At 42.9% G+C, this 12,477-nt stretch overlaps 1 protein-coding gene across 1 annotated transcript; it reads left to right on the forward strand.

Moving 5' to 3' along the window:
* The first annotated feature begins 8,346 nt into the window (after positions 1-8,346).
* On the forward strand, positions 8,347-9,589 carry fabp7a (fatty acid binding protein 7, brain, a). Its single transcript, XM_063183873.1, has 4 exons — positions 8,347-8,552; positions 8,656-8,828; positions 9,031-9,132; positions 9,302-9,589. Exons 1-4 carry the CDS (start codon positions 8,483-8,485, stop codon positions 9,350-9,352), a joined length of 396 nt encoding a protein of 131 aa, XP_063039943.1. The 5' UTR covers positions 8,347-8,482; the 3' UTR covers positions 9,353-9,589.
* Positions 9,590-12,477: the final 2,888 nt, after the last annotated feature.

Genomic DNA, 12,477 nt, shown 5'->3' on the forward strand with positions numbered 1-12,477 from the left:
AGAACACACGCACAACAACACACACGCACACGCACACGCACACGCACACGCACGCACGCACGCACGCACGCACACACGCACACACACACACACACGCGCACACACACACACACACACACACACACACACACACACACACACACACACACACACAGCATCACAGCATCCAGAGAGGTGACATGGCAGGACTGTTGCCCTCTGCTGGTTAACTGGCTGTGCTGCATGTCCCTTGCCCCTGTCTGTCAGCCAGGCTCCCGTTTTTATTTTTTTTAAATGCTCATAAAACTGCCTGCAGGCACTAAATCCTTGTCTGATTTAAACTTGAAATTCTATTGATTTCTATTGCCATAAATATACTGCAAAATCCACCCGAAATGCTACCTTTTAACTGCAGATGGTCATCCTACCGGTAGCAGCCCAATTGGGCCAGAAAGTTAAACATCTGGCAACCCTGTTGGGCTCCCTTCTCTCCGCTCTGCTCTGCCAGACTGTAAATTTGCTGCCTTCAGCGGACATGCCATTCAGACCTGCAGACTAATTGAAACCAGAAGTGACTAGAAGTTTCCGGACTGTTCCATACCGCAACGAGTCTTGGTCTTCATCTCTCTCTCTTGCCTCTCTCTCAAACTGAGGCGAAGGCGGTAGGGAGAAATAGCTTGTTTGGATTGCTCAGTGTCTGTGCAGTGTGACTTACTATGGGTGTTTTGACAATAAACACCATCCCAAAAGGCCTATTTTTGGAAATCTGTGGAGTGTTTGAGAAATGTCAACAATGATGCAGTATATACTCGACTTCGACTGACGATGTTGATAATGTGCTAAAAATAGCTCATGGTATTACTCATTTTTATGGTCCAGAGGCAGATCGAATTTCTCTAAAAAATAGCTACAGTATTAAACAGTCAGTTAGCAGGCAGCAGAGTGTGTTATGATTGTAAGGATGTTCCATGATTCTGGGAAGATTCATCCAGGTCAAAGAGCTCTGTTACTGTGGCAACCAGACTTGTTTCTGAGGGTTTGGCAACAGTTCAATGTCCCGTCCCACCACCACCACCAACCCCAAAAAAGCATGTCTGGTTGTGGCCTCATGATGGGGAGCCTGGAGATACTTGTATCCACATCCAGTGCAATAGAACTAGCTCAGTGGTGTAGTCACATTTTGAGGTGGGCATACTGCGTATACCTGCGTTCTACGCAGACTACACCACTGAACTAGATGGTTCCTCAACGTAAGGCCAGAAGCAAAGGAGCCAGAAGTCCAGAAAGATAAAATGTGAATACCAGCATTCTTTGAGCTCTATGGAAGGGGGGGCTAAGCTAAATCGTACCAGCCCATGGGATGCAGGTTCAAGCCCCAACTGGGTCATTCCCAACGATTCGCCATCTCTCTCTCTCTCTCTCTCTCTCTCTCTCTCTCTCTCTCTCTCTCTCTCTCTCTCTCTCTCTCTCTCTCTCTCTCTCTCTCTCTCTCTCTCTCTCTCTCTCTCGTCTCTCTTCACTGTCCTATATCAGTACAGGGGAATGATTAAAAAACACCAACAGCCTTCAGCTGAACTCTGCTGATTATACGCACGAAGATGCAGCCAATCCAGCGGCATGCCGCCGCAGACAGGGATCCAGCTCTATAATTTTTACAAACAAGGGAGTGGCTTATAACTCATAATGCACGGGTTAGGGTTAGGGTTAGGGTTAGGAACTGGGGCAGCACAAAAGCTCCCTTTGGGCCCGGGCTGGAGCATCATCACATGATCTCTGTCATCTAATATACAGTCCCAGGAAAAAGTTTGTACACCCTTTGAAATTTCTTACCTTTCTGTCAAAATTGGTCATAAAACATGGTCTGACCTTCCTGGAAATCACAGGAAGGAACAACCAGAGTCTGCTTTAACTAATTCAACCCAAACATTTACAAGTTTTCATATTTTCATTGGCCATAAGATGTAAACATTCACAGGACAGCAAGGCATAAGTAAGTACACCCTTGCATTCAATAGGCTTTAACCCCAAGTTAGTCACAATAACCTCAACCAGATGTTTCCTGTAGTTGCAGATCAGATTAACAAAACAATCTGGATGTATCTGGTCTCCCTCTTCTTTAGAAAAATGCCTCTCGTCAGCAAGGTTTGTGGGATGTCTGGAGTGCATAGCTTTCTTGACTTCATGCCATATAATCTCAATTATTTTTTTGCCAGGGCTTTAACTGGGCTATTCCAGAATGTTATTTCATCATTATGAAGCCATTTTAAAGTCAATTGGCTTCTAAAGTATGGGTTGTTGTCACATTTCAGCACCCATCCTCTTGTGTGCTTCAATTGTGTGACAGATTACCTCACTTTTTTCTGTAAAATATCTCGATAAACTTCTGAGTTCATTGTTCCACTGATAATAGCAAACTGAAAAGGGCCTGAGGCAGCAAGGTAGCCGCATATAATGATACTCCCGCCACCATACTCAAAGGTGGAGATGATGTTTTGGTGAAGGTGTGGTTCTCCAGTTCTCCTCCAAACATGACATTGTGTGTTTCCCTGAACAATTCAACTTTGGTTTCAACGTTGGTCTACAGAATATTTTGCAGTAATTCTATGAAGCATATAAATGCTTTTTCGCAAACCTCAAAGGTGCAGCAATATTTTTTTGGACAGAAACCCCATTCATTTTAGATTGGCAGAATGAATCCCATTTTTAGCTATTCTTGGTTACATCTCCTCTTCTGAGTATGGTGGCGGGAGCATCATTATATGCGGCTACCTTGCTGCATTAGGCCCTTGACAGTTTGCTATTATCAGTGGAACAATGAACTCAAGTTTATTGTGATATTTTACAGAAAAAAACGTGAGGAAGTCTGTCACACAGTTGAAGCACACAAGAGTATGGGTCCTGAAATGTGACAACAACCCATACTTTAGAAGCTAATCGACTTTAGAATGGCTTCATAATAATGAAATGCACATTCTGGAATAGCCCAGTCAAAGCCCTGACAAAAAAACAATTGAGATTATATGGCATGAAGTCAAGAAAGCTATGCACTCCAGACATCCCACAAACCTTGCTGACGAGAGGCGGTTCTCTAAAGAAGAGGGAGACAAGATACAAACAGATTGTTTTGTTAATCTGATCTGCAACTACAGGACAAGTCTGGTTGATGATATTGCAACTAACTGAGGGTTAAAACCTACTTAATGCAAGGGTGTACTTACTTATGCCCTGCTCTCCTGTGAATGTTATGGCCTTATGACCAATAAAAATATGATAACATGTAAATGTTTGGGTGGAATTAATTAAAGCAGACTCTGACTGTTCCTTCTTGAGATTTCCGGGATGATCAGACCAAGTTTTATGATCAATTTTGACAGAATGTAAGAGATTTCAAAGGGTGTACAAACTTTTTCCTGGGACTGTAAGTCAGACAGAGGCGGTGCTCTCTGTCTCTGTCTCTGTCTCTCTCTCTCTCTCTCTCTCTCTCTCTCTCTCTCTCTCTCTCTCTCTCGCTCTTTGTGTGTGTGTGTGTGTGTGTTTGTGTGTGTCTGTGTGTGTCTGTGTGTGTGTGGGGAGGTCTGTCATGTTTGTACTACTGACTCCTGAGGTCTGATGTGAATATTCCTCCTGTATTCTCTCTAGCGATGTGTGTGAGCATTGCTCTTGGAGTACAGCTTTGACAGCTTTGGCCTTGCCTGGACAAAGTCATCTGAATGTACCCCATAACCAATACATGGTGATGAGGACTCAATTTTGGCCCCCCTTTCGCCCTTGATCTGGGACAACTGACTCCTTTGACCCCCCCCCCCCCCCCACACACACACACACACACATACTCTTCCACGTGTCCACCCACTTTCACTATCGTCACCCATTTCTGTGTAGCCCAGTTTGCAATGGAATCACAAACCCAGGCTAACTCAACACGTCACCACTCAGCTCGACTTAACACAACACTACACTGCCGAGTTTCTCATGGAAAGATGCCAATAGTGTTTCTGTGTGAAGGGTCTTCCCTGACTCACTAGCTTGATCATTTGCCAAATGCTTATAAAGGTGAAACACATTATCATCTCCACTCAAGACTCCCAGACAGGCCTACTGTGTGTATATTTCACATTAATAAATGTAGGATAGGTATATAAGATGCAGTGAAAAGTGAGGTGGAAAATAGACACATCACCACTGTCTTTAACAGTTTTATTATGTAAAGTAGGCCTACGTTAAGTTGTGGGCTAGTCAAGCATTGTACCTGTCTTGATATACTGTATGTATGTTTGAACCAAGGTATTTGATACAGCTTGGGGTTGAACTGTTTAGTGCATGTGGAACAGGACATGCAGGATTGAGTGTTCCTGAGGAAGTCGGGAGCTGAAATTTACGGCTCAGGAAGAGAACAGGAATCCCTGTCTGGTCAACAGCGCGCTGGCTCTTGGCTGACATCTTGTGGAAGTTTTGGAGGACTACATGTGCGAGCTCAGCATTTCATATGGTCTATGACACTCCGATGATTCAGTTCTGCGTTGTTTAATATGGCACACACATTGCTAGTGCAATAAGTTCGAGAATGTTATTTCGATCATTGAAAGTATTTACAAAAAAATTAATTTTGATTCTGGGCTGCAAGCTGGACCAATTCACCAGACAAACAGCTGAGCAAAGTACCCCATGTTGTTCCAGGGGCAATGTTACACATGCAGTACAGGTCAAAAGTGTTTAGGGTCGTGCACGCTTTCCCCCACCATACTTCTTTTTGACAATTCAGCTCATTCTGTTGAAATTGCAGTTCTCGCTTTAAACAATTTGGTAACACTTTCTATGAAGCCCATATCTATAGCGCATTATAAGAGTATTTATAATAAATTATAATGCGCATTATAATTACTTACAGCGCATTACGACTACACCCATGATGTTTCATGATGCTTTATGTTAACAGTTATAAATAACCATGAATCTAGCTTATGATGCTTTATAAATGTTGTGAGTGTTATGAGTGCTCATGACTGGACATAAACTATAGACTGCCTGATGTGAGTTACAGCACATTATGATGCATTGTAGATGTGCATTATATAGTGCATTATAAATGCATCCATATGAACTTCACTTTACTTAGAGCACACATTGACGACTTAAGATGCTATAATGTTCCATGTGAGATCATATGAGTCCTTATGACAGTTTATCATCCAGGTCTGTGCATAGAGGGGTATATGTACTCATAATGTACTATAAGCCCCATTAGGCAGTCTGTAGTTTATAACCAGTCATGAGCACTCATAACACCCTTGAATTTATAAAGCATTATAAGCTAGATTCATGGTTATTCATAACTGTCAATATAAAGCACCATGAAACATCATGGGTGTAGTCATAATACGTTATTAGGGGTGTAACGGTACACAAAAATCACGGTTCGGTACATACCTCGGTTTTAGGGTCACAGTTCGGTACATTTTCGGTACAGTATATGGGAACAAAATAGAAAACCATTTTCTTCCTCAGCATGTTGTTAATTTCACCAAAATATTGCCAAAATACAAACGTAAAAAAGGAAATACATTCAACCTGCTACTTTGGGTTGGAGGTTTCATCAATGTAAAAAATAGCACTTTCTCCTCAAGGTTTCATAAAGACCAAGCCTCTACACCTGTTTTTTTCTTGCATTCTGTCTCAGGGTTCTGCACGAGCCTCTGCATGTAGTAGCAGCATAATGTTAAAGGGACAGTTTGGTCAATTTCAACATGCAGTTGTAATGCTCACACTACCCTGGACTTGTCAGTACCTGGTGATGCCACATTTTTCGGCTCAGCCCTTTCCGAGATATGAGCAATTCTAATGGGGGCAGCGTTTGTTTACATTTTTAAAAAATGAAACATAGGCCAACTCCAAATATTTTCCCAAAAGGTACTGCTGTTTGCTAGTTGTCTGCTGATGTTTTATAACCTTTTGGATGTTTTTGGGAATAAATAAAAATGTTTTTTTGAAATGTAAACAAAGAGCTGCCCCCATTACAATGACCAGGATCTCGGAAACGGCTGAAGAAGAAGAAAAAAAAAAATCTCAGGCACTGACAAGTCCAGGGTAGTGTGAGCATTACAACTGCATGATGAAATTGACCAAACTGTCCATTTAAAACATGAACAGAGTAGCCTTTTACTCAACCTTTCGGCACTCGGAACAGCACTGTTCGATTCGGTACAGGTCTTTTCGGTGCGGTACATCGGTTCGGTTCGATATCGTTACACCCCTAGTTGTAAGCAGGGAAGCCGACAAGGAGGGACAAAGGGGTCAGTTGTCAGGGAGATGGGGGGCCCATAATTGGATCCTTATTGAATTGAATGTATTGGGTGGGGCACCCTATCAGATGACTTTGTCCCGGGCCCAGCCAAAGCTGTCAGCGGCCCTGGTTGTAAGTAATTATAATGCGCATTATAATTTGTTATGAATACACTCATAATGCGCTATAGATATGGGCTTCATAGAAAGTGTTACCAACAATGTTTTTATGGTGTCATTGCTCTTTGAATTTAATAAGCAAAACCTAAGCAACAAATAAGGCTAAGCTATTTCATATTGGACAAAGGAAATGTGGAATGGATTTATAGACAATATATTACAATAAATTGCTTCTAGCGTTTTCAGATCTATTCTTAACTTTTGATGACAGTGTAGACAACTTCAGCAAAATAAAAGCCAGTTGCAGTACTACACTAATTTAATCCTAAGCAAGATGTTGCTGCCCCCCCCCCCAATGAACCCCATGAAAAAGCAGATGTCTGCTCCTGTCTAACCATACATTGATGGATGCTATGCATTACCTACCATTTGAGGAGAATCTAAGCAATTCCAACAATATAATATGACACTTGCCTGTACACCAAATCATGGCCGGGACAATCTATTATTGTGAATTCATAATAACAGGTCCCACCCAGTTTGTTCTGATGCATATAAATTATTTCAGCTACTTTGACTTGAAGTTGTATAGTCAATGTGCCAACGTGTGTGTCATAAACCTACTATTTTAAAGGGCAAAAACAGAGCTTTCCAACCGTTTCATAGCCAGGCCACGCCCTTCTGACACAACGCCTTCGGCCTTCTAGTCAGACCAAGAATACGGAAATTATGAATACTGTTTGTCACCTCTTGTGTACATCTACACCAAAGTCCAAAGTAGGATTGGATCACTTTCTTAGCTACACAAATTGAATCTATTGCTGAAACATGTGTGCTTATGGATGTGTCTGAAGCTGATTGTATGTAAAGGTAGCCTTCAATCTTAGCAAGTAACTCATATGATTAATGGGACAACTTCCTATTCTTATATGAAACAAATGAATAAGGTTGGATTGCAGTCAAACCTAATTCTATTAATTCTATTATCTTAATTCTGCTCATCGGTTATCAACACTTGGTTCTTGAATTACTGGGATTACCCTATCAATAGGGTCACAAGGGTGACTAATCAAATCAAATAACTTCAGGAAATATGACCAAGGAACTGAAAAGGTCAACAGAATCTCTCAGGAAGCCCCATGGACCTTGAACCAAGAGGTGACATCCCAAGCAACTTTCTGAGAATAAAGGCAGTTCTGCCTGTGGTTGCTGTGAGGTCAAGATGCAGCCGATGAGGCTATCCAAAGCTTTAATCATTTCGTAATTTCATTCAATTACATGATGGATGCTTTGGCTAAATAATCCAGCTAAATTGAATAATTGGACAGTAGAATGGAGTAGAGTGGCTATCTGACACTCCGCAGTGGCAAAATGATTTTTTTTGCAATTTGTGCAAATTCGTATCACATCAGAAAGATATGCTAACATAAAATCATAAAAAAGCATACAACAACATTTTAAAATCCCACAAAAAGCTGAAACTGTAATTACATGCATTAGGAAAGATACAGTAGCAACAGTCCATAGTCCTAACCTCCGAAACAGCCGGAAATCCTACAGGGACGCTATGATGCAGATTAACTTGCTTTGATGGTCAGCATTATGCCTATAGATTCTGTTGAAACAATCTGTCATCCGTGTATCCACATTTGTGTACAGCCTAATATCCAGATTTGGGTTTAGATCATTGCAGTTCAAATCTCCCTTTCTTTTGTTATAGCCTAACTGAAATTCTTTCATACCATATCACAATGGGCTACATTGATGGTAATGTTGGAACTCCAGATAAGACAAAGGCAGGGGAGGGGATAGGGGACCAGTTAAAGGATTAAAGATGTTAAATTAACGCTGTAAGATGGACAGTCCAACATTCTCGCCATCTTTCTGGACCAATCAGAGCTTCACGCTAGGTCTCAAACCATCCAATCAGGATTAACAAGCGCAGCTTCGGACTGACCCTGTCCCTTTGCGGGTCCTATTAATTAGACTGCCACTAACAACTCATCACTAGTCCATCCTTGGAGCATACACCGCACCTCGCAGACTAGTCTCACCCGTCCTTTGTCGCACGTCCTGCGCGTATCGCAACCGCCAAACCATCACCATGGATGCTTTTTGTGCCACCTGGAAGCTGATTGACAGCCAGAACTTTGATGAGTACATGAAAGCCCTCGGTAAGTGTTTTTCAGGCGTAATAACTCAGGGAAAACACTACGAAAAAGAAATCTGCAAGACATCTAATGGATCGCTGATGTGTCGTTTTCTTTGTCGTAACAGGTGTTCCCTTCGCCACAAGGCAAGTGGGCAACGTAACCAAGCCAACCATCGTAATCAGCCAAGACGGAGACAAGATTGTGGTGAAAACTCAGAGCACATTCAAGAACACCGAGATTTCCTCCAAACTTGGAGATGAATTTGAAGAGACCACCGCCGACGACAGAAAAGTCAAGGTTAGTGTATATGGCTGGTTATCATAATGACGTTAAATTTGCGCACAGTGTATTTTGTACACTGGCCCTATTTTACGCAAAGAATGTAGGCTATTTAAAACGCTAAATTTGAATATCAAAAGTTAGCCTACTAAATGTACGCTATTGAAAAGGTCTGCCATGACCTGGTAGTCTACTAAAATCACTTTCATGCATGTTGCAGTCTGTGCTGACGATGGACGGCAACAAACTGGTGCACGTTCAGAAGTGGGATGGCAAGGAGACGAAGTTCACCCGCGAGATCAAGGACGGAAAAATGATCATGGTGAGCGCTGATGATCTTTTGGTTGTTATGATGATGATATCGATGATGATGATGATGATGATGATGATGACTTGGATAGTCCATCAATCCACCGACAAACTCTTAGAATATCGGCAGGGTAATAATTTGATTGATTCATGTTAGGCTTACTTCTTTTGTCTCCCCTCAGCATCTGACGTTCGAGGGCGTGGAAGCTACCCGTACGTACGAGAAGGCATAAATAATTCCATCGAAGCCTGCATCGAAATCACTGTTGCGATGTCCTGCTGCCTTGATTTGGATTTGCGCACTCACGTCCCCATGCATGGTTTTGAAAGTCTTGCGATTTTTTATTTTTACGAAATGACAATGCCAGTAAGTTTTCTGTGTGGACGACATCTTTTATAATATATTGTTCACTGCACATCAGCTCTTGTTTGTATTTCTAAAAAAATAAACATGCCTTCGTATGACTTAATACTCGAATTGTGTATGTTTTATATATCATTTCTTTCCCAAGACCATTTACGTAAAGTAGATTAGTAGCCTATAGAAATTTACAAAATCACAGCAGGAGCAGTGTCTTTTTTGAAGAATACAATGTTCCATCTAGTCATGTTTTCTAAATTAAGATTAACACATGCCCACGTGCGCTCTCTCGCTCTCTCTCTCTCTCTCTCTCTCTCTCTCTCTCTCTCTCTCTCTCTCTCTCTCTCTCTCTCACACACACACACACACACACACACACACACACACACACACACACACACACACACACACACACACAAATTGATAAGTTTAAAAATATGTTTACCAATGTTAGCCATTACCATGTTGAATTTAGGGTACTTACTGGCTTAATGATCTGTAACCCCTCTGAGCCGTTTAGCTTATACTTGAGTGGTGGTGTGAATTTGAATTGATTAGGAGACAGTGTAGTGTGAAAATGCCTGAGGTGATCACGTCAGGTGAAGCTGGGGTTTAGATTATCACAGTCGGAACTAGACTCGCCCACTCAGAACTACGTCTGGGGCGATTCTAAAATCGACCATGTTAGAACTGAAGATGGGTGGGGTAAGGGAGGGGAAAAAAATAGAAAAGTGAAGCCACGCCTCGGTGGAACAAAAACCCAGTAGAACCGTGGGCAAGGGGCTATTATGTTTTAGCACTGCTCACCTCTGCCATGCAGCCAGCCAGAGCCCAACTGCAATATTCCAAAAACACAGTGGGATACTGTGAGTAAAAGACCCCCCCCCCCCCCTAAAATGTAATACTGAATCAAAACATTACTCTGTCATGATGCCCAGTTGCCCACATTCAGGTGAAGCACGTGCCCCCCATCCAACATGGGAACTTTCCATTGCAGTTACTACCAACGGTTACTACATGATGCTTTGGCACATGGGACAACTGGTGATTGGTAGACGCCATTAAGACCAGACAGAGCTATAACTGAGTTTGAATGAAAAGTTATTGACATTAGAAATGCTTCTGCAGAGCATCAGATGCATTGCTGTAATATAGCTTCACTTTTGTAGATAAAAAATGAATGCCTCAATGGTTCAGCGCAGGAAAAAGAAACATCTTTTGCTCTGATGAACCGCTACTTTGTGCGTGCCAGCCAGCTACCAATGCAGCAGATGTTGCTGGGTCCTTTGAGCTCTGTGAGTCTGCACAAACTGCCACACACGCTCACAAGGACCTGAAAAGGCCCTGAAAGACCGACCACTGTTCCCTCCCCGAGTCTCCATCAGGCAGCTGTGGGCAGGGCCGAAGACAGCTTCGTCTGGGCCCGGGGCAACACAGTCATCTGAAAGGCCCCCCGCATGCAATTCTTCTAATGCAATTGGGACCCACATCACCCAATTCTGAGCCTCCCTTCTCTCTGGGTCCTGGACAAATTACCCCTTTGTCGCCCCCTATTGTCACCCCTGGCTTCGGGGTACAGGCTACCCTTGTTCCCATCTCTGGAAGAAGGGAGAGCCACTGGGGCTAACGCCCTAGAGTAACCCCGGGACATCCACCTACCATTGGGGTGTGCGGTCAGAGGTGGCTTCGCCGTAAGCCCTTAATCCCACCATGCACTCGTTTGCATATAGAGACATCATTCGATAGAGCTGACCAACCACGTTAAGGCTATGACACTGGCTTAACAAATATGACAAGTTGAGGGCGGTAGGCTATACTGCAGAGACGCGTGTGAAGCAGCCATACGCAGGTCAAGGGGTGGAGTGGGACAACATGCTGCTTTAACTGTTGCTGTGTATTTGGTGATACTTTATCCTGAAACCTAAATGGTATAGCTTTATCAGATCAAACTGAGTGCATTTTTAAAAATTGTTCTAAACTGTCCATACATTTTTGTAGAGTATTATAACTTTTTGTTATACATTCAAACATGAAAAATACCCCACTCTCAAAATTATGAACTGTTTAACCCATACGTTCAAAACTCAGACAACTCAAAACAGCGGCTCATGCAAGGCCACACTTTCTGTAATAGTCTTCAAGGCCGCTGACAGCTTTGGCTGGGCCCAGGACAATGTCCTTCGAAACGGCCCCCCACGAAATACATTTGATTAATTAGTAATGAGGGCCCAATTATGGACCGCCCATCTCCCTGGGCCAGGGACAGCTGACCCCTTTGCCCCCCCCCCCCCCCCCCTTGTCGGCTTCCCTGGAAGTGTTAGTAGGCCTACTATGAAGGTTTTGAATGTGGCTGGCTTGGGCTTGGCTGCTGATGCCGAGTCCGTTGAATGCCGTCTGTAGCTGTGTGGCAGATTGTCCATGAATGGCCTCCGCTCCCTCCCTCCATCCATCACAAAGGCGCAGTAAGTGGAGTGGAAGAAAACGGGCCATTGTGTTGGTGCAGCTTTCGTGCGGTCTTCATTATGGACAATAGCCTCAATGCACTCTCCAATGGTAAAGATGAATGAAGAACACATTGTGCTCACTGTAGACACAGTTTCATGAATGCAGGGCTATGCAGTACATTTTTTTTATAACTACAAACTTTTGGTCACACTGTAAAAAAGTTTTGAGTCAAGGTCTGTGGGAAATTGGTGGAAACCTGTTATTTCAAACGGGTTAAGCAAATGTAGTTCCAAGTTGTGTTCCATTTCATCAATACACATTTTCAAATAAAACTAGACTATGGCTGAATCTCAAATGGTGCACTTGCGCACTTTAGTGTTCATGTTTCAGTGCGCATGCCGTATTAGTTACGCACTGAAACATAGTGCCCGAAGTGCACAAGTGTGCCATTTGAGATCCAGCCTATATTTACTAAGACCATTTCACACAATATCTCGGTCCCGGTCGACGGGCCCATCTGCAGTAAGAGGCTACTATATAATATAATATAAT

Source organism: Engraulis encrasicolus, chromosome 19 (genome assembly GCF_034702125.1).
Source record: "Engraulis encrasicolus isolate BLACKSEA-1 chromosome 19, IST_EnEncr_1.0, whole genome shotgun sequence".
Taxonomy (NCBI): Eukaryota; Metazoa; Chordata; class Actinopteri; order Clupeiformes; family Engraulidae; genus Engraulis; species Engraulis encrasicolus.

Coding starts and splice junctions, on each gene's coding strand:
- fabp7a (XM_063183873.1), top strand. CDS start 8,483: ATGGATGCTTTTTGTGCCACCTGGAAGCTGATTGACAGCCAGAACTTT. Junction 8,553..8,655: donor TGAGTACATGAAAGCCCTCG/GTAAGTGTTTTT, acceptor TTGTCGTAACAG/GTGTTCCCTTCGCCACAAGG. Junction 8,829..9,030: donor CCGACGACAGAAAAGTCAAG/GTTAGTGTATAT, acceptor TGCATGTTGCAG/TCTGTGCTGACGATGGACGG.